This window comes from Carcharhinus amblyrhynchos, chromosome 4, assembly GCF_965287045.1.
Source record: "Carcharhinus amblyrhynchos chromosome 4, sCarAmb.v2.hapA, whole genome shotgun sequence".
Taxonomy (NCBI): Eukaryota; Metazoa; Chordata; class Chondrichthyes; order Carcharhiniformes; family Carcharhinidae; genus Carcharhinus; species Carcharhinus amblyrhynchos.
Genome location: NC_137327.1, coordinates 98,402,307 through 98,429,242, shown reverse-complemented (window position 1 = coordinate 98,429,242; position 26,936 = coordinate 98,402,307). Strand labels below are relative to the sequence as shown.

Here is a 26,936-nt window from a genome sequence, read left to right as displayed (position 1 = left end):
CACCGAGAGAATAAAGGTTGTGAATGGCCAAACGGCAGAGAAACTGTAAGCTATGAAAGATAAAGATGTTGGGGGAGAGAGGGGGACAAAGATGGGACAGCAGTAAAATGTAGAAAAGGGGAAGCAGGGTGGGGAAAAGGTAAGGGAAAGGGGACTAGTCATCCCACTTTCTCCAAATCAAAGGAGAAGCAATGGGTACCCGCATGGGAACTATTTACACTTGTCTTTTTATGGGGTATGTGGAACATTCCTTGTTCCAGGCCTACCCAGGTCCCCTCCCACAACTCCTTTACTGGTACATCAGTGACTATTTTGGTGCAGCTTCATACTCTCACCCAAGACTCGAAAAATTCATCAACTTCACTTCCAGGTGTTTACCCCTCCATCGCCTTCACTTGGTCCATCTCATACACTTCCCTTTCTTGATCTTTCTGTCTCCATTTCCGGCACTGGACTATCTACCAATATCCATTACAAGACCACTGACTCCCACAGCTATCTGGACTATAGGTGTTCACACGCCACATCCTATAAGGACTCCATCCCTTTCTCTCAGCTCCTTCACCTCCGTTGCATTTGTTCTGATGATGCCACTTTCCAAAGTGGTGCTTCTAATTTGTGCTCCTTTTTCCTACCTACAGTTGTTGACAGGGCCCTCAACAGCATGCATTCCATCTTCCACACCAAGACCCTCATCCCTTCCCCTCCCTCCCAGAACAAGGGTAGAGTCCCTCTTGTTCTCACATTTCATTCTGCCAGCCTCTGTATATAAAGCATAATCCTCTGCCATTTTCGTCAGCTCCAGCGTGATGCCACCACCAAATACATCTTCCCTTCGCTCCCTCTTTCCACAGAGACCATTCCCTCTGGGGCGACCTAGTCCACTCCTCCACTATACCCAACACCACTTCTGTCACTCTTGGCACCTTCTCATGCAATCACGGAAGTGTAACACTTGTCCCTTTACCTCTTCAATGCTCACCATCCAAGATCCAAAACATTCATTCCGGGTTTAGCAGCATTTCATTTGCACCTCTTTCTATTTGCATTCACTGCTCCCAATGTGGTCTCCTCTATATCGGAGAGACCAAGCGTAGACTGGGTGATCACTTTCAGTCTCTGTGCAATCAGGTCCTTGACCTTTCAGTTGCTTGCCATTTTAACACACGATCCTGCTCCCATGCCCACATGCCTGTCCTTGGCTTGCTGCAGTGTTCCAGTGAAGCTCAGTGCAAGCTGGAGGAACAGCATCTCATCTTCCGACTAGGCACATTATAACCTTCCAGTCTTAACATTGAATTCAACAACTTCAGACTGATTAGCTCTACTCCACCTCAGCTCCCTTTGTTTTCATTCGATTTTATTTAATTTTTTACTGTTCTCTACCTTTTATTTCTTTATTGTCTTTCTTCATTTTTCTTCCCCCCCACTCTTTTCCCCTACTTTATCCCCTTCCCTTACCTATTCTCCCCCCCTCCCTCCGCTTGTCCTTTTGTACATTTTATCTCTGTCCCTTCTCTTTTCCGCCTCCTCCCCCAGAAGCCTCCATCTATCACAGCTCTCAGCTTCTCTGCTGTTTGGCCATTCACACCCTTTATTCATTAGCCCTGTTTTCTGTGGCTATGACTCATCATTCATTCCGTCATCCTGCAGTATAAATATCTCCCACTTTCAATGCCTCCTACCTTTGACAAAGGGTCATCTGGACTCTTTCCCCTCATTACAGATGCTGCCAGACCTGCAGAGATTTTCCAGCATTTTCTCTTTTGATAGGAGTAGGGATGTCTTGCTGCAGTTATAGAGGACATTGGTGAGGCCACATCTTGAGTATTGTGCGCATTTTTGTTCTCTTAGTCTGAGGAGGGACATTCTTGCTACTGAAGGAGTCCAGCAAAGGTTCACCAGACTGATTCCTGGAATGGCAGGACTGATATATGAAGAAAGACTGGATCAACTGGGCTTGTACTCACTGGAATTTAGAAAAATATGAGAGGATCTCATAGAAACATATAAAATCCTGATGGGACTGGCAAGGCTAGATGGGGGAAGAATGTTCCTGATATTTGGGAAGTCCAGGACTAAGGGTCACAGTCTAAGAATTCAGGACTGAGATGAGGAAGAACTTCTTCACTCAAAGAGTTGTAAACCTGGATCCAGTTTGTTAGATATGTTCAAGAGGAAGCTGGATATGGCCCTTGCAGCCAAAGGGATCAAGGGATATGGAGAGAAAGTGGGAGAGGGATATTGAAAGTCCATGATTAGCCATGATCACATTTAATAGTAATGCAGGCTCAAAGGGCCAAATAGCCTACTCCTGCATCTAGTTTCTATATTTCTATGTTCCTTTTCAGTCCCCACCAAACAGAAGTTCTGAACGATACCATCAAATAATACATTTTTAACCTATTCAAATAAAAACAATGGCAGAGCAAACTTCACCTAGATGACCCATCAAATGCAACTAACAGCATGGTGCCTTGAGTTCATTCAGATTCCAAACGTTGCTCATTCTGAGGCTGACGTTGAATTGGAGGTAACCTGCTCCATTGTCCCTGCATCCAGCTGAGATGCCTGTGGGTTCTGGACTTGCATATGGGGCCTCCTTCACAGGCTGTTAGATCCATGCTATTGAAGGAATGGCCTTTGTCACAGAGTCTTGTTCTTAAGGTGGAGGAGCCAGCGCACACAAGGAATGACCCGCTTCGTCAGCCCTTTCAACTGCCTCAGCTCTTTCATGGTTCCATCGCTGGATGAGGCAGGAATACAGCTGGCATCCACTCCTCACATCTCCCTGCTAGCTGCAACAATGAGTGATCCATGTGATCCATTCTTTACATTAACAACCAATTTAAGGTTATCAGTCGGTCTCGCAATGTGGCTCTCTTCCTGTTGCTAGAAGTTACATCCATTCATATGCATGGACCTGTCCTCTGCAGGCAAAAGGAACATGTCCAGACATGGAGCCTTATTTGCATTAAACAAAAGAGTCAGGTACAATGAACCCTGATGCATTCTTCATGGGCAATGGCGATTAGTCAAAATCAGCAGGCTAACCAGTTAGCACTCCTTTTCTTATGCAGTATAAATTGTCCCTTTGAACTTGATGAGTACAAGGTGTAAAGCTTTAACAGCAATGCAAAGTTTGTTCAGCAATAAAAATTCTTGCGTTTATATAGTTCAGAATGCCCCAAAGTGCTTGGTAGCCAATTAAATATTCCTGAAGTGTTGTCACTGTTGTGTTGTAGGAAAATATTATACATTTGCTGTGCAGGAGCAGTTTTCCCACACTTGATATACTTACCAGCATTGGAAGGAACAGAAATACAGTTCTGGCGTAGCCTTTAAAAGGCTGTAGCCAGTTAAAGGGAACATCAGTTTTAAATGGCTGTAACAATGAGGATAGCAGCATAGTAATAGGAAACATCAGATTGTGGCAGTGTTACTGAATTAGTATCCAGAGGCCTGAATCTGGAGACATGAGCTCAAACTCCACTGGGAAAATTTAATTGTATGGATACATAAACCTATTAATTAATGTTAATATTTATATATGTGCATTCATTTATATATTATTTATAAAACTAATCATTAACAATATTCACAAAACAACTACAGATTGTTGTAAAATCCCATCTGGTTAACAAATATCCTTCAAAGCAGGAAATCTGATGTTCTTGTCTGGTTTGGCCTACATAGAACCATAGAAAAGGTACAGCACAGAAGGAGGCCATTCAGCCCCTCTTGTCCATGCAGCGTGAGGGTACCCAGGTGCCCTTTCTAATCCCATCTTCCTGCACCCGGTCACTAGCCATGTAACTGAGAGCATGTAAGGTGCAAACTCAGGTACTTTTTAAAAGAATTTAGGATCATTGCCTCTAACACCAACTCAGGCAGCAAACTGCAGACACCCATTACCTTCTTCCTCTTCCATGTGACTTAAGGACCTACAGCAATGTGGTTGCTTTTAACTACCCTCTGAAATGGCCGAGGAAGCAATTGTAGGTGTCTCAATACTGCCTGGTCTAGGTTAATTTGGGGATAGATATAAATAATGACTTTGCCAATCATGCTGATATCACAAAAATAAATTTGAAAAACACAAATGGCAGCAATGTCTGAAGTAGCAGAATTCTGGAGATCAAGAGTTGGAAGAGTCCTCTGAGTTTTTGATGCGTTTTTGGAAATATAGCTATTTGACATGAAGGTCAGAAAAGGTAGCGCATTGCCAATGAAGGTCAGAAACTCTATAAAATTGGTGTGCATGTTGTCTGGAGGGAAATGGCTGTGAATGCAACTTGCCCAACCCCAAGAGCTGACACATAATGCAGGAAAGTTTGATGATCTCACAGGTTATGTCAAGGCATTCTTGTCAAGAAACATCCTCTTTATTGCCCATCCCTAATTATCTTTGAATTGAATGACTTGCTGGGCCATTTTTGAGGGCATTTAAGAGTCAACCACATTGCTGTGCCTCTGGAGTCACATGAAGGCCAGACCAGGTAAGGATGGCAGATTTCCCTCCCTGAAGGACATTAATGAACCAGATGGTTTTTTATGATAATCAGCAATGGTTTTATGGTCATCTTCAAACTCTTAATTCCAGAATTTTTTAAAAATCTTCCGTGATGGGATTTGAGCCTAGTACTGGTAACCTGTATTATCATAGAATAGAATCCCTACAGAAGTGCAGAAGGAGCCATTCAGCCTATCAAATCTGCACCGAGTACAATCCCACACAGGCCCTATTCCTGTAATCCCTCATATTTACTCTGCTAATCTCTCTGATACCAGGGTTAATATTAGCATAGCCAATTAGCCTAACCCATACATCTTTTGACTGTGGAAGGAAATCGGACTGCCCGGAGGAAGCCCATGCAGACGCAGAGAGAATGTGCAAACTTCACAAAGACAGCATCCCGATGCTGGAATTAAATCCAGGTCCCTGGCGCTGTGAGGCAGTAGTGCTAACCACAATGCCACCATGCTGCACCAAACAATACCCTGGGCTTCTGGATTACTAATCCAGTGACAGTACCTCTATGCTATCATCTCCACCCTGTGTCCCCAGGACATTATTCTGGGTCTCTGGATTAATAGTCCAGTGACAACACCATCACCTCCCAGTTTAGTTGCAATTTTTTATCTCATATATTTTTACAAATGTTAATAGTTACTCTATCTTTTGCAGAAATTAAACAACGGTGCACGTACTATTTAAAGAGAAACATAAAAATCTCCCTCTAATTCAGAAGTTCTGTGCATGCTGTCTCAGATAGTCACAAAGGATGTGATCAGGAACAGTTCGGTATAATTGAGTGATTAAGCTCCAGCCATGTGCAATGATAGTCAAAGGGAAAAGGCTGACATACAAAAAGTAATAGATAGGGTATAGATATAGTGAATGCAAGCAGGCTTTTTCCACTGAGGCTAGGGGAGAAATAAACCAGAGGGCATGGGTTAACGGTGAAAGGAGAAAAGTTTAAAGGGAATATTAGGGGTGGGCTCCTTCACGCAGAGAGCGGTGGGAGTGTGGAATGAGCTGCCGGATAAGGTGGTAAATGTGGGGTCACTTTGAACATTAAAGAAAAACTTGGACAGGTTCATGGATGAGAGGGATGTGGAGGAATATGGTCCCAGTGCAGGTCAGTGGGACCAGGCAAAATATGGTTTGGCACAGACAAGAAGGGCCAAAGGGCCTGTTTCTGAGCTGAAAATTTTCTATGGTTCTAATGGGCATTCTTGTTGCTGGCATTTTATTATGGAAAATTGGCAGCTGAAAAGCTCTTTTCACCAACTGGGCAGAGTCTTCTCTGCTATCAAAGCACTTTCAAATAAGTTAAAATATTAAATATTGCTACTTTCAAACGGATTGTGCATTTCGGTATTTGAACAAAACATTCTATGTATATTTAACATGTTTGAAATAAGTTACATCTTGTAAAAATGTATTGTATAAGCATTGCAGTTTCCAAACAAAATGATGCATTCTGTAATATTTTCAGAACAAATTCACTCAGCAAATGTATTTGACAATGTCATGTCAATGTTATTTACAGATGCACCATAGAAAGCATTCTTTCTGGTTGTATCACAGCTTGGTATAGCTCCTGTTGCCCAAGGAGACAAGAAACTATGAAAGGTTGTGAATGTAGCCCAATCCATCAAGCAAATCAGCCTCCCATCCATTGACTCTGTCTATACTTCTTGTTGGCTCGGCAAAGCAGCCGGCATAATTAAGGACACCACACACCCTGGACATTCTGTCTTCCACCTTCTCACATTGGGAAAAAGATACCAAAGCCTAAGGTCACGTACCCCAACCGACTCAAGAACAGCTTCTTCCCTGCTGCCACCAGACTTTTGAATGGACTACCTTGTGTTAAGTTGATTTTTCTCTACGCCCTAGCTATGACTGCAACACTACATTCTGCACTCTCTTGTTTCCTTCTCTATGAACAGTATGCTTTGTCTCTATAGTCTGCCAGCAACAATGCTTTTGCATTGTATCCTAATGCATGTGATAATAATAAATTAAATCAAAAAATCAAAATGTCATGTGTGCCCTGTCCAAAGGTAGGTCCTTGGCTCGTTCTCTACTGGTGCTTCATCCTCAGCTGTTTACTTGGCAGTTTTGTCAGTGCCATTGCCTTCCACTCTCAGAGGCAGGGTGAGGAGGTAGTCTATCTCAGTCAGAATAGGGATTGAATTTGTACTGTTGGTGTTATTTGGAACTGAACATTAGCTATCTGAGTAACAGAGCTAATTGGTCACAATTTGATTATACAACTGTTGGTCCAAAGATGTGTGGGTTGGATTGATGAGCCTTTGACCCTAGCATCAGGGGAATTAGCAGAGTAAATGAAAGTTACAGGAATAGGGACAGGATGGGATTATGGTTGGTACAGACTCAATGGGCTGAATGGCCACTACTATAGGGATTTCATGACTAACAGGCAAAATTTAAAAGTAAGTATATAGATGTATAAATTTCTTATTCTGTCCCTCTCTTTTGCATTGCCACTGTTGTTAGAAAATTCATGATGTGGAGATGCCGGCATTGGACTGGGGTAAGTTAAGCAAGAAGTCTCACAACACCAGGTTAAACTCCAACAAGTTTATTTGGTAGCACAAGCCACAAGCTTTCAGTGTGCTGCTCCTTCATCAGGTGAGTGGGAGTCGTGTTCACAAACAGGGCATATAAAGCCACCAACTCAATTTACAAGATTATGGTTGGAATGCGAGTCTTTACAGGTAATCAAGTCTTAAAGGTACAGACAATGTGAGTGGAGAGAGGGTGAAGCACAAGAGGTTAAAGAGATGTGTATTGTCTCCAGCCGGGACAGTTAGTGAGATTTTGCAAACCCAGGCAAGTCGTGGAGGGTTACAGACATTGTGACATGAACCCAAGATCCCGAAGATCAGAGGCTGAATGCCCGCGACCGCTGAAGTGTTCCCCGACAGGAAGAGAACACTCCTGCCTGGTGATTGTCGAGCGGTGTTCATTCATCCGCCGTGAGCAAGCTGAAAGATGCCCTATAAGAACAGGATATGGCGCTCGACTCATTGATCGACAGATCCAATGCACCACAGCGAAAAACCGCACCAACCTCCTCAGAAGACAAACATGGGACACAGCAGACTGAGTACCCTTCATCGTCCAGTGCTTCCCCGGAGCGGAGAAGCTATGACATCTTCTTCAGAGCCTTCAACATGTCATTGATGAAGACGAACATCTCGCCTAGGCCATCACCCCACCTCCACTTCTTGCCTTCAAACAACCGCACAATCTCAAACAGACTATTGTCCGCAGCAAACTACCCAGTCTTCAGGACAATAGTGACCACAAAACCACACAATCCTGCCACAGCAACCTCTGCAAGACATGCTGGATCATCGACATGGCTGCCATCATCTCATGTGAGAACACCAACCACCAGGTACACAGTACATACTCTCGCAACTCGGCCAACGTTGTCCAACTGATATGCTGCAGGAAAGGATGTCCCAAGGCATGGTACATTGGGGAAATCATGTAGGTGCTACGACAACAAATGAATGAACACCACTTCACAATCACTAGGCAGGAGTGTTGCCTTCCTGTTGGGGAACACTTCAGCGGTCACGGGCATTCAGCCTCTGATCTTCGGGTAAGCGTTCTCCAAGGTTGACTTCACGACACATGACAATGCAGACTTGCTGAGCAGAAACTGATAGCCAAGTTCCGCACACATGAGGATGGCCTCAACTGGGATTTTGGGTTCATGTCACACTATCTGTAACAACCACAACTTGCATGGCCTTGCAAGATCTCTCCAACTGTCCTCGCTGGAGATGATACACATCTTTAACCTGTGCTTAACCCTCTCTCCACTCACGCTGTCTGTACCTTTAAGACTTGATTATCTGTAAAGACTCGCATTCCAACCATTATCTTGTAAATTGAGTTGGTGTCTTTATATTCCCTGTTTGAGAACACGACTCCCACTCATCTGATGAAGGAGCAGTTTTCCCAAAAGCTTGTGGCTTGTGCTATCAAATAAACCTGTTGGACTTTAACCTGGTGTTGTTAGAAAATTCTGCAGAGAAGTAATTAAAATAATGGAAAATACAAGCTTAATGTGAGATTATAAAATTTTCCACCAGAGCAGTCCCTTCCTCCTAGTCATTTGTTTTTTCCCATGATGCTTTCTACTATTTGCTTTTCCCCAGCCTGATCAAAGAACAAGCAATGCTTTCAGTTAAGGCTACTGCACCCGACAGTTGCCTAGCAATGAAAGACATACCCTATGTGCAGACAGGAGCTGTAGTTAAAAGCCTCAGAAAAAATGTATGACTAAATACATTTCACAATTTTCAACCAAAATCACAATCCCAATTGTGACATTAGTGTATTTTAAGAAAGTTTTTTTTAATCATGATCTCTGCAGCTCTCACAGCTTCAGTGTTTTCTTTGTTTGCAGCATCAACTGATGTCATTTGACTGGAGATGTCCTTTTATTGCTATTTCAATAGATTAAATGGGGATTATGTTTGTTTAATTTGAGATTGGTTTTGTTGCCCTGCATTGATAGGAGGAAGGTCATGAGTTCTGGTCTGTTTTCTATCGTTCCTAGGGAATTCAAGGTTTCTCTTCCATTTGGCAGCAGTTTTAAGTTTTAGCTTTATAAGGGATATCAAGCTTAAAAGAAGCCTCTCTCTCTGGTTTTGGAAGGTCTGCTGGTTAGCTGAAAACAATATCTTGCCTTTATGAAGGGCAGAATCAGCTATTGGTGGCTTGTCTAGAGTTCCTGGTGTTTTGGGAAACTGTTCTGACTTCAAACTGTTGTGAGTTGATCTAGAGTACTGCAGACTTCATCCAAAGAACCCAAGTCCAGTACCGTGTGTGCATTAGTCTTTGCAAGTTGGACCTGTTTAAAGGGTTTGTCTGAAGGAAACTTGGTTTTTATTTGTTAAGAGTTATACATTATAGTGGTTGTTCTACGTCTTTTGTAATTGATCTTCTCACTATACATTTTAACTATACTCTTAAATAACCTTTGTTTGATACAAGCTCCTGAGTAGGTCATTTGAATCATACCTGAAGTGAAACTTATCATTCTCATCCTAGCCAAATTCAAGTAGCAAAATTTATGATGCAGCCAGTCTCCATAAAACACTCTGGAGTTTCTGACTTGAACCATGACACAATGGGCCCGATTTTACCAAACATTTGCGCCTGTTTTCGGGTGCGAAATTCTAGTAAATTCAGGCGTTGGGTCTGTCACATGATCTGCGCCTGAATCCGAGCAGATCGCGCCTTTACTGACGCCTAATTTGGGTGCGGATCCAGTCCGCACCCCAATTGGGCAGCCCGACAATTTAAGTGCATTAGCATGCATTTAAATCAATTTAACGAACTGTGCATCCAAATCTACTGCCAAATCCCACTTTACCGTCTTTGGATCCGTTCTGGATCCGCGTTGTTTTCAACCTGCAGAATAACAATCTGAAGCGGATTCCTATTCTGCAGGGGAACCTCCGAAGCCCATCCTCCTCGAACACCCTTCGCAGCCGCCCCCGCTAGCCACTTCTGAAGACCTGCCCCCTGCGATCCAACCCCCCGGGAGGCAAGACCCCAGCAGACCGCCCCCCCCCACCATGTTCAGACCACCGCAACCCCACCCCCCCCCAACCGGGAGGCAGCTCACCTCCCCAGTCTGACCCCCCTGGGAGGCAGCCCTCCCCCGTGATCAGACCCCCCTGGGAGGCAGCCCCCCACCCCTGTGATCAGACACCCCTGGGAGGCAGGTCCCCCCAGCAGACCCTCCAGTCAGACCCCCCGGGGAGGTAGCTCCCCCTCAATTGGACCCCCCCTGAAGTAGGCTGGGGGTGTGCTCTGCCAAGGTGGCCTGCCTCCCAGCGGGGGGTCTGATCGGGGTGGGGCTACGTCCCGGGGGGGTCCAATCGCGGCACATTCCCTCCACCTCCCCCCCCCTCCCCCAGCTCTCTCTGCTGTTTTTGTCCTTCGCGTTATGGAGATGCCGGCGTTGGACTGGGGTAAACACAGTAAGAAGTCTCACAACACCAGGTTAAAGTCCAACAAGTTTCAGACTTTTTCAAACTGTGCGTGAGCAGTTCAGAGCTCCAACTGTTCCAGCAACGCTAAGCCCCACCCACAGCAAGGACTGGATTGGAGCCGGCAAAAAGCGTATGGGCGTGCTGGAAAGGGAATTCCAGGCTTGGATCCGTTTTACACCCAGATGCGGCCCTTAGCCTCCGATTTGTAAAATCGGGCCCAATATAAGGTAATCAATCACCCATTCATTATCTCTGGCCAAAACTGAGGCAATAAGAGATACCAAAGAATACTACTGGATTCCTCTCTCATCTCTGTAAATGCACGGATTGAATTTAAAGGTTCAGGTTCTTTAGCAATACAAGTAGGGAAGACTGGTAATCCATATATTAGTGTGTGAAACTCTTCTGATTCATGTGACAACAACTGGGCCAAATTTGCTGTCAAACTAACAGCAGATCTAATGGCGCTTGCCATTATTCATGGAAATTGTTAGATTAATGGGTAATTTCAGATGGCGAGCACAGTGAAGTATCAAAAAGTTTCTGTCTCAGCCTTAACTTCATGGAACTGGCATCTCCCATTAGACTTCCCCTTTTTTAAGGAACTTGCTGCATTTTTTAATTTATTGTTCATTAAGATCATCACAGAAAGTTAGATCTTAATTTTTTTAATGTAAATACTGTTTAACAATGTGTTGTGTTAATGATAACCAATCAACCTTTATGGCACTGAAAATTCATTATTAGAATTGTGGAATCACATTATTTCTGATTTTGAATCTCTGGGAATTTTAAATTTAACAGTTTTTCTTTTTTTTTCCTCTTTGTCTCTTCTTTATCTCTTAATCCAGTGTTGCTTTCTCTCCCTTCATTTCCTTTTCTGTGATTAATTTGATATTGATTTCACCCTCTCTATTTCACCATCTATTTTTCAAACCATTAATTTCATTGGTTAAGGAGATATCGTACAGTTTGGTCAGCTCACTCGGTTCCCAAATGCCCTGCTGTCCGATGCACTGTTATCACCACATATGTTCAACAAATTTATGGGAAAAATGCTTTTGAGCTGGAGAATGTGGCTAACTAATCTAATTAAGGAAAGACTCCATTTATTGCCCTACTGTAGAAAATGTTATTCTATTTTGTTTGCAGTGAACAGGCATCTTAGTTACTTGCAGAAGACAAATGCAGCTTAGTCCTGTTTAGTGTACTGTCTGAATTAATGCACTCTTTCACCATCTGCCATGTCCTTCCAGCTTTAACTTTGACATCTTTTGGCCCTGACAAAGTAAATAGGTGCCCGTGCCCCATAATTCCTGCAGGTATATTCCAATGAATGATCCTCAGAGGAGGGTGCTCTATTTCTTCCAAATAGAGTTGTAGCCATTTAGCTACTAGATAAAAGTCTCCCCAGCTGTAAAAGAAGCTATAACTGAACAATTCCAAAGCTGAGAGAAGATATTTCTACTCTATATGAGTATGTAAATAGTTGCGTAGTTAATGAATGAGCCCAGAAGCAAGCAGTAAAGTTAATGATTTTCCTTTAACATGACAAGGCCTTCAAAGTCTGTATTAAAACTCCCATTTCTTGGGATTACTCATGATAGTTGTGATCCATATGCATAACGGAACACCCCCAGTCAATGTGGAAGGCAGAAACATGGTGCACTCTCCAGTGCCTGGTGAGCACTCTTCTGTGCAGCACTGGTGATGAATTCACTTGTGCCACCCATCCACTTTCAAAATCAGTGTTATATAATAGTCATGAAGTTAGCATAAAGAGTGGTTGAAAAATCATAACTATGGGAAATAAGAAGTGTACAGGGAATATGCAGTATATGTAAAAAATTTAATAAATTTGCTAACAAACTTTCTGTAGTATTATTCCACAGTGAGTCTCCCAATACCTTGTTCATAACATCAGTGATCACAAAGTCTTACAGAGAATAAATATGATGCTTAGGAAGTGTGCACTATCCACAATACTATCAGTACCTAAAGCATACATACTAAGGTGTCTCCCATTTACAATAATTTAGCAAATATACTATTCTTGCTTGTTATATGCAATTAATTAGTAAAGCATCTTATTTCCAGTAACCAAGAGATAGAGACAATAAACAGTAAGGAAGAAGGCCTTAATAATCACAGCCAAGATTACAGCAATATAAATAAATATATTATTGAGTCAGGCAGTGGGTTAAGGGTTAGAGAAATTAATATTTTAGGGGAATATATAAAAGACCACTAAATAATAGATTTGAAATAAAGATTAAGATTTACAGCTATTTAGAGATCTGCAGTGGTAACAGAGCTGAAAGGTCAAGTGAACTTAATTACCTAAAATGGACTGGGCTGAAACATACTTATGTTCACAAAGAGAAAGACTCTTAGAATACTTTCAATGCTGATTCCTTAATCTCAATGTTGAAAATCCCATGAAGTGCCATACTAGATCTTTTCTGGCTAACAAAATAATGCAAGCAAGACAACTGAAGGTTGGAAACACTTGGAAAATAATGGTGATTATCTAGGCTCATACTAGAAATGGATAAATAAAGGATATATCAATACATTCCTCCCAACACCATTGTGCAATCAAGTCATGCCAGAAACTTGCAGTGTAAAATTTCCAATGGGAAATCCAATGTTAAAGAACATTGGGACAATACTAACTTACTGCCAGTCTTATGAATTGATTTGGAATCTTTACTATTGTCATTGTCCTGCACTTGCCCAATTTAACTCAAAGGATTTGACTTGCCTGTGTCTTACTGTTTGAAGCTCTTCTCAATTTAATATCATCAGCAAATTGAAATAGTTTTCTTTTTGTCTCTGGTTCCAACCTATTTACAAACATGGTGCAAAGCAATGATTCATTAAGCATCCTGCTGGGGCCAACTTGCTTCATTCTCAACCTCACTTTGGATTATTCTTTTTTAAGCAATTTTCAATTCATTTCAGAAGCTTACAGCCTACTCCATACCTTGAGAACTAATCACATGTGGCACATATTAAAAGTCATGCTGAAATCTAAATATAACACATCCACTGATTTTTTTTTAACCTACCTCCCATTAAGGCATTCTGATTCTCTTTTACTAAATCATACTCATCCAGATGCTTCATTATCCCCTTTCCAGGATGCAGCTTTTTAATTTTGTTGTTATATTAACTGCTACCTCTTCCTCAGCAGCTACTCTTTTTCTAATGGAATATGATTAAAAAGCCCTATTGATAGCATCAACAGTATGATACATTTCATTCACCACTTTTACAATTTTTGTACATGGCCCATCCAACTAGGTGACTTGGCTTCCTTTAACTTCCTTATCAGTGATAGCCATTTATTCATTTTATTTTGATCCCCTTGCTCTCACTCCTCCCCCACCTCCCTCCTCCCTACCTCCATGCTGTGGAGACAATTTACCATATCCTGAGTGAACACAGAAAAAATGGATTGATTTATTTATTCAATCATCCTTAGTAATTTATATTGTGCCACATCTGGGACTTTCCCATACTCTTGCAGCAAATATATTTATAGCAATGATTGGCATTTCTTTTAATACTTCTGTGGTGCTAACCTTATTTATACTTGAGATCTTGACCAGTTCTTAACCTCTTTTACCCTGATTTTATTTCCATTTCCTTGCACCATCACAATCTTATCCTTTAGAGACAATCTATTTAGTTTCCTCTTTATTCCCTACATTACTTCTTTTGTTGCCTATGTTTTCTTTCTGCTACCCTTCTTCCTTGACAGTACATCTCTGCTCCCTATGTGGCATATATGTGATCCACTTTCCTTCTAATGCATTGGCCCTCTAACAATCATGTGCAGTCCAGCTTCTTTGGCCCATGCACTATCCCTTCAAATTTGCTCTTTTATACCAGAGGATTAGTTTCTATTTTACTCATTCTTCTTCCTATCATAAGACCAATCATAATCACATCACAATATCATGCACATTGTTGTCAGTGTTCTTTGATCTGCTCCACCACCTCTTGTTTGTGATTTAATTTTGGGCCTTATTTTAAGCAGATTGAAAGCAAAAGGATTATCAAGAGGCAGAGATGCTTAGAGACAAATTATTTTGGGAGTCCTCTATTCCACCTTCCTTCGTCAGGAAAAAGATACAAAAATCTGAGGTCACGTACCAACCAACTCAAGAACAGCTTCTTTCCTGCTGCCGTCAGTCTTTTGAATGGACCTACTTTGCGTTAAGTTGATCTTTCTCCACAGCCTAGCTATGACTGTAATACTACATTTTGCCCTCACTCGCTTCCTTCTCTATGAATGGTATACTCTGTCTGTGTAGCGCACAAGAAACAATACTTTTCACTGTATGCTAATACATGTGCCAATAATAAATCAAATCAAATCATATCAAAATTTGAGAGTGGAATAGCTGAGAAACTTAGCAGGCTATTCAGGTTTTCATCAAAGAATGTGAAAGTAGAACATCCGAGAGTGTTTTGGCAAGCCACCACTCAGGACATATTAAAAGAGTTGAAATGTCACTAGGCCCAAATGGTATGCAACCCAGAATGTTAACCCAAGGCCGGAAGAAAGAACCAGACGTTAGTGTTAGATCTGTCTGATGTAAATATAATTAAAGTTTATAATGTAAGCTAAAGGGAGTGAATGCTTAGAAAGCCATGTGCTAATCAGGAATAGTCAGTAAATGTTTATAATAGTTATGAATGACTAGTTTTTTTAAAGAAACATGAAAGCATGTGGTGGATATAATCTTAATAGAATTTCAGAAAGTATTTGATAAATTACCACTTAAGTAATTTGCTACAAAAATTAAGGTGTGTGGTATCAAATCAAATGTAGTCAAATGTTTAGAGAGATGGTTAGGCGACAAATATTAAAAACAATTGGATACTTTTAGGATTTGTGTATTCCTATGACCTGGGCTGGGATCCCTTTTGCTTTCCATTTCCAAGAAACATTCAGATACGTGCACAAGAGGGATAACAATGAAGTTTGCTGAGCATACCAAATGAGTGACAAGGAACAATGGTGAGACACGTCAGAATGATTTGATTGGATTTATTGTCACATGTATTACAATGAAAAATATTGTTTCTTGCATGCTTTACAGACAAAGCATATCGTTCATAGAGAAAGGTCAACTTAATGTACTCCATTCAAAAGTTTGATGGAGGGGAAGAAGCTGTTCTTGAGTTGCTTGGTATGTGACCTCAGACTTTTGTATCTTTTTCCCGATGGAAGAAGATGGAAGAGAGAATGTCCGGGCTGCGGGCGTTTTTAATTATGTTGGCTGCTCTGCTGAGACAGCAGGATGTCAATGGATGGGAGGCTGGTTTGTGTGATGGATTGGGCTACATTCACAACCTTTTGTAGTTTCTCGTGGTCTTGGCCTCTTTTAAGGTCAAACCAAATAGAGAAACTTAAGTTAAATCCCTAAAAGGACGGGGAACAGCCAAAACAAAATCAAAGTACAAAGGAAACTTGAAAACATCAAATTAAAATGTGATTATTAGGGTCAATAATGCACCCTGTGTGGTGCCCTGCAGGCGTGGAATCCCATGGTCTTGGATATAGCAAGAGACAGACCAATCTGTGATACAACCAGAAAGAATGTTTTCTACATTGCATCTGTAAAAGTTGGTGAGAGTTGTAGCAGACATGCCAAATTTCTTTAGTCTTCTGAGAAAGTAGAGGCATTGGTAGACTTTCTTAACTATAGTGCTGGCATGGGGGGCCAGGACAGGTTGTTGGTGATCTAGACACCTAAAAACTTGAAGCTCTGGACTCTTTCTGCTTTATAAAATGTAGTGGGTAGACAGGCAATGATTGCCATTGAATGCAGGGAAATTTGTAAATTTTAGGGAAAAGTACGGATAAAAGGTGATTTCTTTAGGGACATGGAGTACATTAAGGCTAAAACTATAACATAATTTAGAGGGGATTTCATTATTAAAATACACTGGAGGTGGATTTGCAGAGAGAGAATAGATCAGCACAAAGTGCAGGTCAGTCGGAGTTCAAGGTGAATATCAGGAACTATACATCCTCCTTTTTCGTTGCCTATTTTTAATGTTCAAGATGCATCCCATATCATTAAAAAACACATTTTCCTGGGATGAAGTAAGGTTTCAGCACGCTGATGGGTTACCCCACCCTATATTTGTCAGTTAACGCCTGGGGCGGAACAGGAGGGCAGAAGGCGTTTCCCTGGTTAGACTGGTCACTAAAATGCCAAGTTTCACAACAGATTGGATCAAGTCAGGAAGGAATGTGGGATGGGGGAGGGGGAGGGTTGTGGGGGCTGGCAGTGTTCTCCGGAGGAATGAGTCCTGTTTTAGATGTACTTTGGGCAGCGGTGTGAAGGGGAGGTGAAGTGAGTGGGGTTCCCCTCCCTCCTGATGCCGCTTTGAGGCGGTGCCGCACTGCGTGTTCCAGCGCTCCAGAGACGGGGCGTTGCCGCAAGGGTGGGGTTAGGGCCAGGCTGCTGCTTCCGACAGGCGCTATCAGCTTGTATATATTTATATATATATATAAGAAAGCCCAGCCCTTCCCTATACACACACCCTGTTCCCCCCCCCACGCTATGAGAGCAAGCTGCTGTCAGCTCCAGGGAACAGAGTGAGTAAAGAGATCAGGCAGAGCGAAGGAGCAGCAACAACATGCACTCGGAGGTAGAGAAAGTAAGTGGCGGACCCAACCCGTTTGTCGTTTTGTGTCGCTCCTTCCTCCCACCCTCCCCGGGTAAGGCTGGCAGCGGGTACGGGCTGCTGTGCGTGTGTCTGTCCCTGGCTGCTGTGCAGCTCCGGCTCTCACAGACAGCAGTCAGGGACAGCCCTGGCACACAGACTGTGCTCAAGCAGCACCCACCCTCCCAGCAGCAGTGCCCCCACCCTCCGGCTTACAGACTCAACTGCTTTTCATCAATGTTCCGTATTAGTTTGTTGAAATGTATTCGGTTAATGTCCAAAAAAAGCATTATTGATTGATTCTTGTATCCAGACACTTAATTTCGAAGGAATGGTTATAGTGTAGCCTAATCCTTCCGATTGTATTTAGCCCTTCTTTCAGAAGTGTGGATGAGGGAGTTACGTTTTTGTTCACCATGTTTCTTAAAGTTCAGCATAAATAACATTATTTTTTCTTGCATGTGAAGGTTTAACTAATCTTTGTATAATTGATCAGTCTTGAATTAGCTGGCATGGTTTTATGCTTCCACCTCCCCCCCCCCCCCCCCCCAACCTTTTCATCTTGACAGTTTAGACATTGCAATCAGTAATCTCAGGGCCAGCATTTATTTTAAAGTTTATTTATTAGTGTCACAAGTAAGGCTTGGATTAACACTGCAATGAAGTTACTGTGGAAAACTCCCTAGTCACCACGCTGCTGTGCCTGTTCGGTACACCAAGGGAAAATTTACCATAGCCAATGAACTGAATCAGCATGTCTTTCAGACTGTGGGAGGAAACTGGAGGAGAACATGCAGACTCCACGCAGCCAGTGACCCAAGATGGGATTTAAACTCTAATCCCTGGCACTGTGAGGCAGCAGTACTAAGCAAAAGTTTAAAATTTACTTACTAGTCACAAGTAAGGCTTACATTAACAGTACAACAAAGTTACTGTGAAATTCCCCTAGTCACAACACTCTGGCATCTGTTTGGGTCAGTGCACCTAATCAGCATGTCTTTCAGACTGTGGGAGGAAATTGGAGCACCTGAAGGAAACCCACACAGACATGGGGAGAATGTGCAAACTCCACACAGACAGTGACTCAAGCTGGGAATTGAACCCTGGTCCCTGGTGCTGTGAGGCAGCAGTGCTAACCACAATGCCACTTTGCTGCCTAACTGGGTGAAGCTACGTAAAGGTAAATTTGCCGTGGTTCTGGATGATTGAGGGAGATTTTAACCTGAGTATCACCATATCTCGGGCAAGGGGCAAAGTTGAGAAGGTGGGCCTTCATGAATAACTTCCATGGGCATGCTAGATAGCAGGTGCACAATCCTGTAAACAGAGTAGTGCGATGCCACAACAAATGAACTAGACCAAAGTCCTGCCACACCTATGGTAGAATTTTCCTATTTTTGAGACTAAGTGCAGTGGCAGGGCAGGAACATGGAGTGTCCGGCCTGACCTCGTTAGTTGTGCGGCAAGGTGTTTCAGGCCATATTCAGTGTAGGTCTGGAGGTGTGTAAACTACCATTGTGCCTGGGTGCCATATGGAAAAGACACCCAACATCACCGACCCATTATTGAAGAAAGAAGGTGGACTGCCTGAAAATGAAGATGGGTCTCCAGGAACACTCTTGACACCGAGTGATGTGCCTCCTGAGAATGAAGGTGGATCTCCAGGAACATTTTCAGGCTGGAAGATGGACCCCTCCAGAATCTGAATCTAGAAGGACCACCTGCACAGGCTCACCCAGCCCATTGCTCTCGTGTTCTGGATGGCTCGATCCTGAACTCTAGAAGCAGTACCAGGCCTTGTTAAGATGAGTCCTGACATCTGTGTGCCATGTTGTACGAATGTATTTCTTGCCAATGTATTTTCCCAGTAGCGTTATGGATAATCTGGTATGGAGGGAGCTGTGTAATAGTTGAAAGTTAATGGGATGCAAATGAATTTCATGCCATCCTCTGGTGGATTTTCTGACCTGCTGTGGCAGGCACCAGTGGAAGATCTGATTTCTGGCCCTCTTGCCATATCATTCCACCATCAAACACCCCAGCGGGGCTCAGGAGAATTCTGCCCCAGTTATGAATGGTGGTGGACAATGAACCAACTAATGGTGGCATAAGGCTCTACGAACATCCCTATCCTCAATGATGACAGAACGAAGCAAAAGAAAGGTGTTTGCAGTCACCTTCAACTCGAAGTGCCAAGTGGATCATTTCAGTTCCTTCTGAGGCTGCCACAACCTCAGAAGGCTGTCTTCAGACAATCTTATTCACTCCATCTGATGAGTCACTGGCTGTGCAGAGTCTGTATGTTCTCCGTGTTCTCAAGTTCCTTCCCACAGTTTGAAAGATGTGCTGGTTAGGTGCATCGGCCATGTTAAATTCTCCTTCGGTGTACCCGAACAGTTGCTGGAGTGTGGTGACTAGAGGATTTTCACAGTAACCTCATTGCAGTGTTAATATAAGCCTATTTGTGACACTAATAAACAAACTATACATAGTCAGTGTGCTCAGCTATTTCTTGATACAAGATAAATCAAATCCCACTCAGCAGCCTACGCTCAAACATCAGCAGAGTGATGGAAGGAGCCATTGAAAGTGCTGTCAAACAGCATTTACTCAGCAATAACCTGCTCACTAATGCTTGGTTTGGGTGCTGGCAGTGTGATCATCAACAAGATGACTGTAGCAAGTTGCCAAGGTGCCTTTGACAGCACCTTCCAAATCTGCAATCTCAACCATAAAGAACATCAAGGGTAGGCAGTCCATGGGAACCTCACCACCTGAAAGTCCTCCAAGTCACACAGCAACCTGACATAGAAATGTATCACCATTCCTTCATCGTTGCTGGGCCAAAATCCTGGGACTCTCTACCTAATAACACTGACCTACACCACATGGAAAATGATGTTTGAGAACACAGCTCACTACACCTTCTCGAGGGCAATTCGGGATGTGCAATAAGTACTGGTCTTGTTAGTCATGCTCACACACCATGACTGATCTTTTTTTTAAAAAGAGAGAAACTCCATAGTAAAGAAAGGACCTTGATCAGTAAACACAATAACACTTTGCATTCATATACTATGTGTTAAAGCTCCCCAATTGTTTAAGCTCTGTTTTTTAAGGACCAGTCCTGGTTAGCAGCTGGATAATAACTGAACAATGAAGAGGAGTCAAAAGGGCTTCAAATATTAACTGTGTTTTTCTCCATACAGATGCTGCCAGACTGGCTGAGTTTATCCAACATTTCTGTTTTTATTTCAGATTTCCAGCATCCTTTGTATTTTGTTTTTATAGTAACTGAACAATGTCAGTGTGATCAATTGGTACAATACACACCATTCCCATAGAAGCTATATTTGATGTCCCTTAAAATAAATCCTCATTTCGAACAGGAGGGAATTGTCTCAAGTGCTCAGTGGTTAGGGGTTGAGCTTTATAAACATACAGGTTTCATTTCACTTGGTTTTACAACAGTAACAATGCTTGAATGTTCTTACTAGATATTCTTTCAGTATTTGTGTGAAGACATAATTAGACCCAAATTTCCAGCCAATTTGCCCCCAGAAAATGGGTAATTGCATTACAATGCCAATTTCCAGCATGCAGGAATGAGGAAATTTCAGTTTAATTAACAAACGCCTGCTGTTTCTCTTCATCCGCATTTTTCTTCTGTTGCTGCATCTCTGAAATATTTGTCCATTCATGAGCACAGTCCCAGCCCAATTGAAAAGAGCTACAACACAAATTTCCTGAATGCCAACTAAAGTTTGTTTATTAGTCACAAGTAGGCTTGCATTCACGGTAGCACCGTGGTTAGCACTGCTGCTTCACAGCATCAGGGACCCGGGTTCAATTCCTGGCTTGGGTCACTGTCTGTGTCGCGTTTGCACAATCTCCCTGTGCCTGTGTGGATTTCCTCTGGGTGTTCTGGTTTCCTCCTACATTCCAAAAGACGTGCTGGTTCGGTGCATTGACCTGAACAGGCACCAGACTGTGGCGGAATTTCACCGTCGCTTCATTGCAGTGTTAATGTAAGCCTTACTTGTGACTAATAAATAAACTTCAAATGAAGCTTAAACTTGAAAAGACCCTAGTCACCACACTCTGGCGCCTGTTTGGGAATGCTGAAGGTGAATTTAGCACGGCCACACAGACACGGAGAGAATGTGCAAACTCGACACAAATAGTGACCCAAGCCGGGAACTGAACCCGGGTCCCTGGTGCTGAGGTAGCAGTGCTAACCACTGTGTGCTACCATGCCGCCCCTAAGCATCTTTACTAAACAGAGACAATTCAAATAAATTTTAAAACTAAAAACTGACTTGACATTTCAGATTGATTGTTTAAAGAAATGTTAAATTTGTTTAGTGATAAATAGAGACAGCACTTTTTGTATCTTATTATTAGTGCATTACAATTTATAATAACAAAAATATTAGATGTCTTTTCTGTGTTCTTAGTGAGAGCATATAATGCTGTAGTAGAGATTTAGTTTGATCTGAATGACAACATAGCAGTATAAATCAATTGTGCTTAAGTGTGTGCTGTGGCAGAGGCAAACTATTTTGGTGATAGAATTTGGTGGGAACGGTCATGTTGACTGGGACAGGTAGCTTCTTTTCACGATTACTGGACCTATCCCATCTGCCACTCCAACTACATTGGCTTGCAACAGGACTTTTCCTGTCCTGAAACTCTCAGCAAAAGGTGAAATATCTTTCACCTACCATCTGCAGGCAAGTGCCCCTAGACACTAACCATTTGTCACTCAGTTTTATTTCCATATTCCAAGAATTGTTCTCAATTCACTTGCTTGTGATAAAACTAAAGAATTGTGATTCCATGATAAAACAATCATTTTATTGACTGTCAAATGGATAATGTTGTGCTTTTTGATTCAGTGTAGCAGATAACACCTGTTAATACATTGCTGATAAAAACAGTTGACAAGTCCAGATTCTGCTGGAAGGCATTTCTGCTATGCATTTAAATTACTATATAGTTTGTTACATTAATTGCATTATCAACTTGACATTGGCAAAATTGGCATGGATGCATGTATGGATGTCACAATGCCCTGATTACTGTGTTGTAAAAATTCTACCTCCTGGGTGTTTATTCCAAAGTTGGAATTTAAACCTAGAGATCACATTGTATACTGTTTACCAGCACAGGAGGTCAGATAATGTAGTAAGCACAATAGGTTAGATTGGCCATCTGCATCATTATTAATAAAATGCCTTATGGTGTTGGTACTCTGATTTTAAATCATTGAAATTCTCAAAGGAGCTGCATTTTATGTTGCACTAAATCTTCCAGAGTACACCTATGAGGGATCAAGAAGCTTACAGGTTCAGTATCTGGTTACTAATAGGGTTGTTGATCTCAGCCAGGGCTGTGATGTTGGTATTACTTCTGCATCAGTGCCTCTTGTTCTAGGGAGTAAGCAAAATCAGCTGGGTTTCCACCTTCACTGGCTGGGAGAATGATTGATTGAGGAAGGGATTGCTTCTGCTTTGATGTCGCAGTGATCAGAATGGTCATCTTGCAGTCACTGCCTATGATTTACATACAGCCATAGAGGTCTGCAGCATTGAAAAAGGCCCTTCGGACCATCATGTGTGCATCGGTTAAAGACAATCCACCTAATTTTTTTAATTCCATTTTTTTTGCATGCGCAGAGTAAGTGATATATCAATGCAAGTTCTTCTTTATTTGAATGTTTACTGATGCTGAAGGGGTCATTTACAGAATCTTTACAATTCAGAAGGAGGCCATTTGGCCCATTGAACTCCACTGGTTCTTCAAAAGCGCATTCTAGATTGCTACACTTGGCATGTGTACTACACATTTATTAATTCATTTTATTAATGTAAGTGCACAGTTGAGGTCACTCCATTTCTTTACAAAATTGAGGTCGCTTGTATTTGCAATCTTTTGCTGTTCCCATTCTCAGAATTGGCAGTGAAGCTGCAAATATTTGGTAATATATACAAGATGGAATGCTAAATGTTTAAATGTGGTACATTATTCCTACTTTCTGCTTCCCCTGCATTGGTACCATGTGGCAGGAGCATTTTAACCCTTATGTATTTTGAAGGAGCAACAAGAAAGGCCTCTTTGGTCATGTGATGCCCTATGAGACCAATCTGCTCCACTATTCAATGAGATCATGACTGATTTGAACTAATAATGGATGGCACGGTGTCAGTGGCTGGAACTGCTGCCTCACAGCACCAGGGACCCAGGTTCGATTCTTGTCTGTGTGGGGTCTGCATATTCTCCCCATGTCTGCAGGGTTCCTTCTGGTTGCTCTGGTTAAGTGCATTGGGCATGTTAAATATTGCCTCAGTGTAGCCACACAGGCAGCGGGCGGACTGTGGCAACTGGGGCATTTTCACAGTGACTTCATTGCAGTGTTAATGTAAGTCTACTTGTGACTATAAATCATCTTTCTTCTTGATAATCTTTAACTCTACTTTTCCTGCCTTATCCCCATAACCTTTGATTCCTTTCTTGTTTAAAGATCTGTCTGTCCCAACCTTGAACGTACCTAATGACCAAGCCTCTATAGCCCTCTGCAGTTTAAAAAAAAATCCACAGATTCACTATACCTGAGAGAAGATGGCCCTCCTCATCTTGGTCTTAAATAGGTGACTCCATACTCTGAGATTATGCCCTCTGCTCCTAGACTCACATGGGGAAACAATGTTTCAGCATCAACCCTATCAACCCCTTGAGAATGCTATATGTCTCATGATCGCTTTTCATTCTCCTAGACTTCAGTGGGTACAGGCCCAACCTACTTAACCTCTCCTCATTAGAAAATCCCTCCATACCCAGGGTCAACCAAGTGAACCTTCTCTGGACTGCCTCTAATGCCAGAATATATTTCCTTAGATAAGGGAACCAAATCTGTTCACAGTATTCCAGCTATGGTCTAACTAGTGCCTTGTATAGTTTTAGTAACACTTCCTTATTTTTATACTCCCTTCCCTTTGAAATGAAGACTAACATTCCGTTTGCCTTCCCTATTACTTGCTGAATGTGCATTTTAGCATTTTATGATTTAAGCCTGAGGACCCTCTAATCTCTCTGTGCTAGTGCATAACCTCTGTGTCTTTCAGCTCCAAGCTTCTTCCTACCAAAGTGCATAACTTCATATTTTCCTACATTATATTCCATCTATCAAGTTTTTGCGCACTCACTTAACCTTTCTATATCCCTCTGTGATCAGGATTTTACAACCTCTCTCATCCCAAAACCGTAAAATCCTGCCTGAGGTCAACAGACCTTTCCACGGTTCACCCCTCGCCTGTTCTGATTCCCATGGCTGGTGGGGTGGTAAAATTCCGGTCTTTGTGTTATCCTTACCCTTGTGACCTTCTTTTGGGAAATAAGGAAGGGCAGGTGACGAAGTGTTCGTGAGGGATCACTTTGGGACCAGTGACCATAATTCCATTAGTTTTAAGATAGCTATGGAGGATAATAGATCTGGCCTAAAAGTTAAACTTCTAAATTGGGGCAAGGCCAATTTTGATGGTATCAGAGCAGGAACTTTTTAAAAGTTAATTGGGGGAGTCTGTTGGCAGGCAAAGGGACATCTGGTAAATGGGAGGCTTTCAAAGGTGTGTTAACCAGGACTCAGGGTGGGCACATTCCTCTTAGAATGAAGGGCAAGGCTAGTAGAAGTAGGAAACCCTGGATGACTTGGGATATTGAGGCTCTGGTCAAGAAGAAAGAGGAGGCACATGATATGCATAGGCAGCTAGGATCAAATGGATCCTTTGAAGAGTATAGAGGGTGTAGAAATAGAGTTAAGAGCGAAATCAGGAGGGCAGAAAGAGGTCACGAGATTGCTTTGGCTGATAAGGCAAAGGAGAATCTAAAGAGATTCTACAAATACACAAAGGGCAAAAGAATGACTGACTAGGGAGAGAGTAGGGCCTCTTAAGGATCAACAAAGTCATCTATGTGTGGATCCACAAAGGATGGATGAGATCCTAAATGAATATTTCTCCTCAGTATTTAATGTTGAGAAAGGCTTGGATGTTCGAGAACTTGGGGAAATAAATAGTGATGTCTTGAGGAGTGTACATATTACAGAAGGAGGTGCTGGAATTCTTAAAGCGCATCAAGGTAGATTAAAACGGATCCTGATGAAGTGTATCGCAGGACATTGTAGGAGGCTAGGGAGGAAATTGTGGGTCCCCTGGCAGAAATACTTGAATCATCAACAGCCAAAGGTGAGGTGTCTGAAGATTGGAGGGTGGCAAATGTTGTGCCTTTGTTTTAAAAATGGCTGCAGGGAAAAGCCTGGGAACTACAGGCTGGTGAGCATCACATCTGTAGTGGATAAGTTATTGGAAGGTATTCTGAGAGACAGGATGTACAAGCATTTGGATAGGCAAGATTAAATCTCACGGGATCCAGGGTGAGATAGCCAAATGGTTACAAAATTGCCTTGATGACAGAATGTGGAGATGCCAGCGTTGGACTGGGGTAAACACAGTAAGTCTCTCAACACCAGGTTAAAGTCCAACAGGTTTATTTGGTAGCACAAGCCACTAGCTTTGCGGGGCAGTGCTCTGAATGTTGATGACAGAAGACAGAGGCTGGTTGTAGAGGATTGTTTTTCAAACTGGAGGCATGTAATCAGTGGTGTGCCTCAGGGATCAGTGACTCCACTGTTATTTGTCATTAATGTTAATGATTTGGATGAAAATATAGGAGGCATGGTTAATAAGTTTGCAGATGATACCAGGATTGGTGGCATAATGGATAGTGAAGAAGATTATCTCGGATTGCAATGGGATATTGGTCAGTTGGGCCAGTGGGCTGATGAATGGCAGATGGAGTTTAATTTAGACAAATGCGAGGTGATGCATTTTGGTAGAATCAGGGCAGGACTTTTTCAGTTAATGGTAGGGCACTGGCGACAGTTACAGAACAGAGATCTACGGGTACATGTCCATAGCTCATTGAAAGTGGAGTCACAGGTAGACAGAGTGGTGAAGGAGGCACTCAGCATGCTTGGTTTCATTGATCAGAACATTGAACACAGGAGTTGAGGCATCTTATTGAAGTTGTACAAGACATTGGTAAGGTCACATTTAGAATACTGACATTTCTGGTCACCCTATTCTGGAAAGTATATTATTAAACTGGAAAGAGTACAGAAAAGATTTGCTAAGATGCTACCGGGACTACTTGGTTTGAGTTATAAAGAGAGGCTTGATAGACTGGGACTCTTTTCTATGGAGCCTAGAAAGTGATCTTAGAGATCTATAAAATAATGAGGGACATAGATCAGCTAGATAGTCAATATCTTCCCCCAAAGGTAGGGGAATCTGTAACTAGAAGGCATTGGTTTAAGGTGAGGAGAGATACAAAAGGGTCCTGAGGGGAATGTTTTTCACACAGTGGTGAATGTCTGGAACAAGTTGCCAGAGGTAGATTCAATTTTTTTAAAGCGTTTGGACAGCCACATTGGGTAAGATAGTTATCAAGGGACATGAGCCAAATGCGGATAATTGGGACTAACTTAGTCGTTTTTTTAAAGAAAAAAGGGTGGCATGGACAAGTTGGGCCAAAGGGCCTGTTTTCATATTGTAAACCTCTTTGACTCTATGACTCTTACCATGTTTCTTCTCACCAGTCTTTGTGCCATCTGCAAATTTGTACATTCGCTT

The 26,936-nt window shown here is 42.3% G+C and overlaps 1 protein-coding gene across 2 annotated transcripts in view; it reads left to right on the top strand.

Moving 5' to 3' along the window:
• Window positions 1-17,002: 17,002 nt before the first annotated feature.
• LOC145342237 (Krueppel-like factor 8) overlaps window positions 17,003-26,936 on the top strand; it is a 174,392-nt gene continuing 164,458 nt past the window's right edge. The window contains exon 1 of one of the 2 annotated variants that reach the window (XM_080187620.1): window positions 17,003-17,241. In XM_080187620.1, the coding sequence (XP_080043746.1) occupies window positions 17,221-17,241 (21 nt within the window). In that variant the 5' untranslated portion in view covers window positions 17,003-17,220. The remainder of the gene's footprint in view (window positions 17,242-26,936) is intronic. The other variant, XM_080187619.1, reaches the window with a different exon arrangement.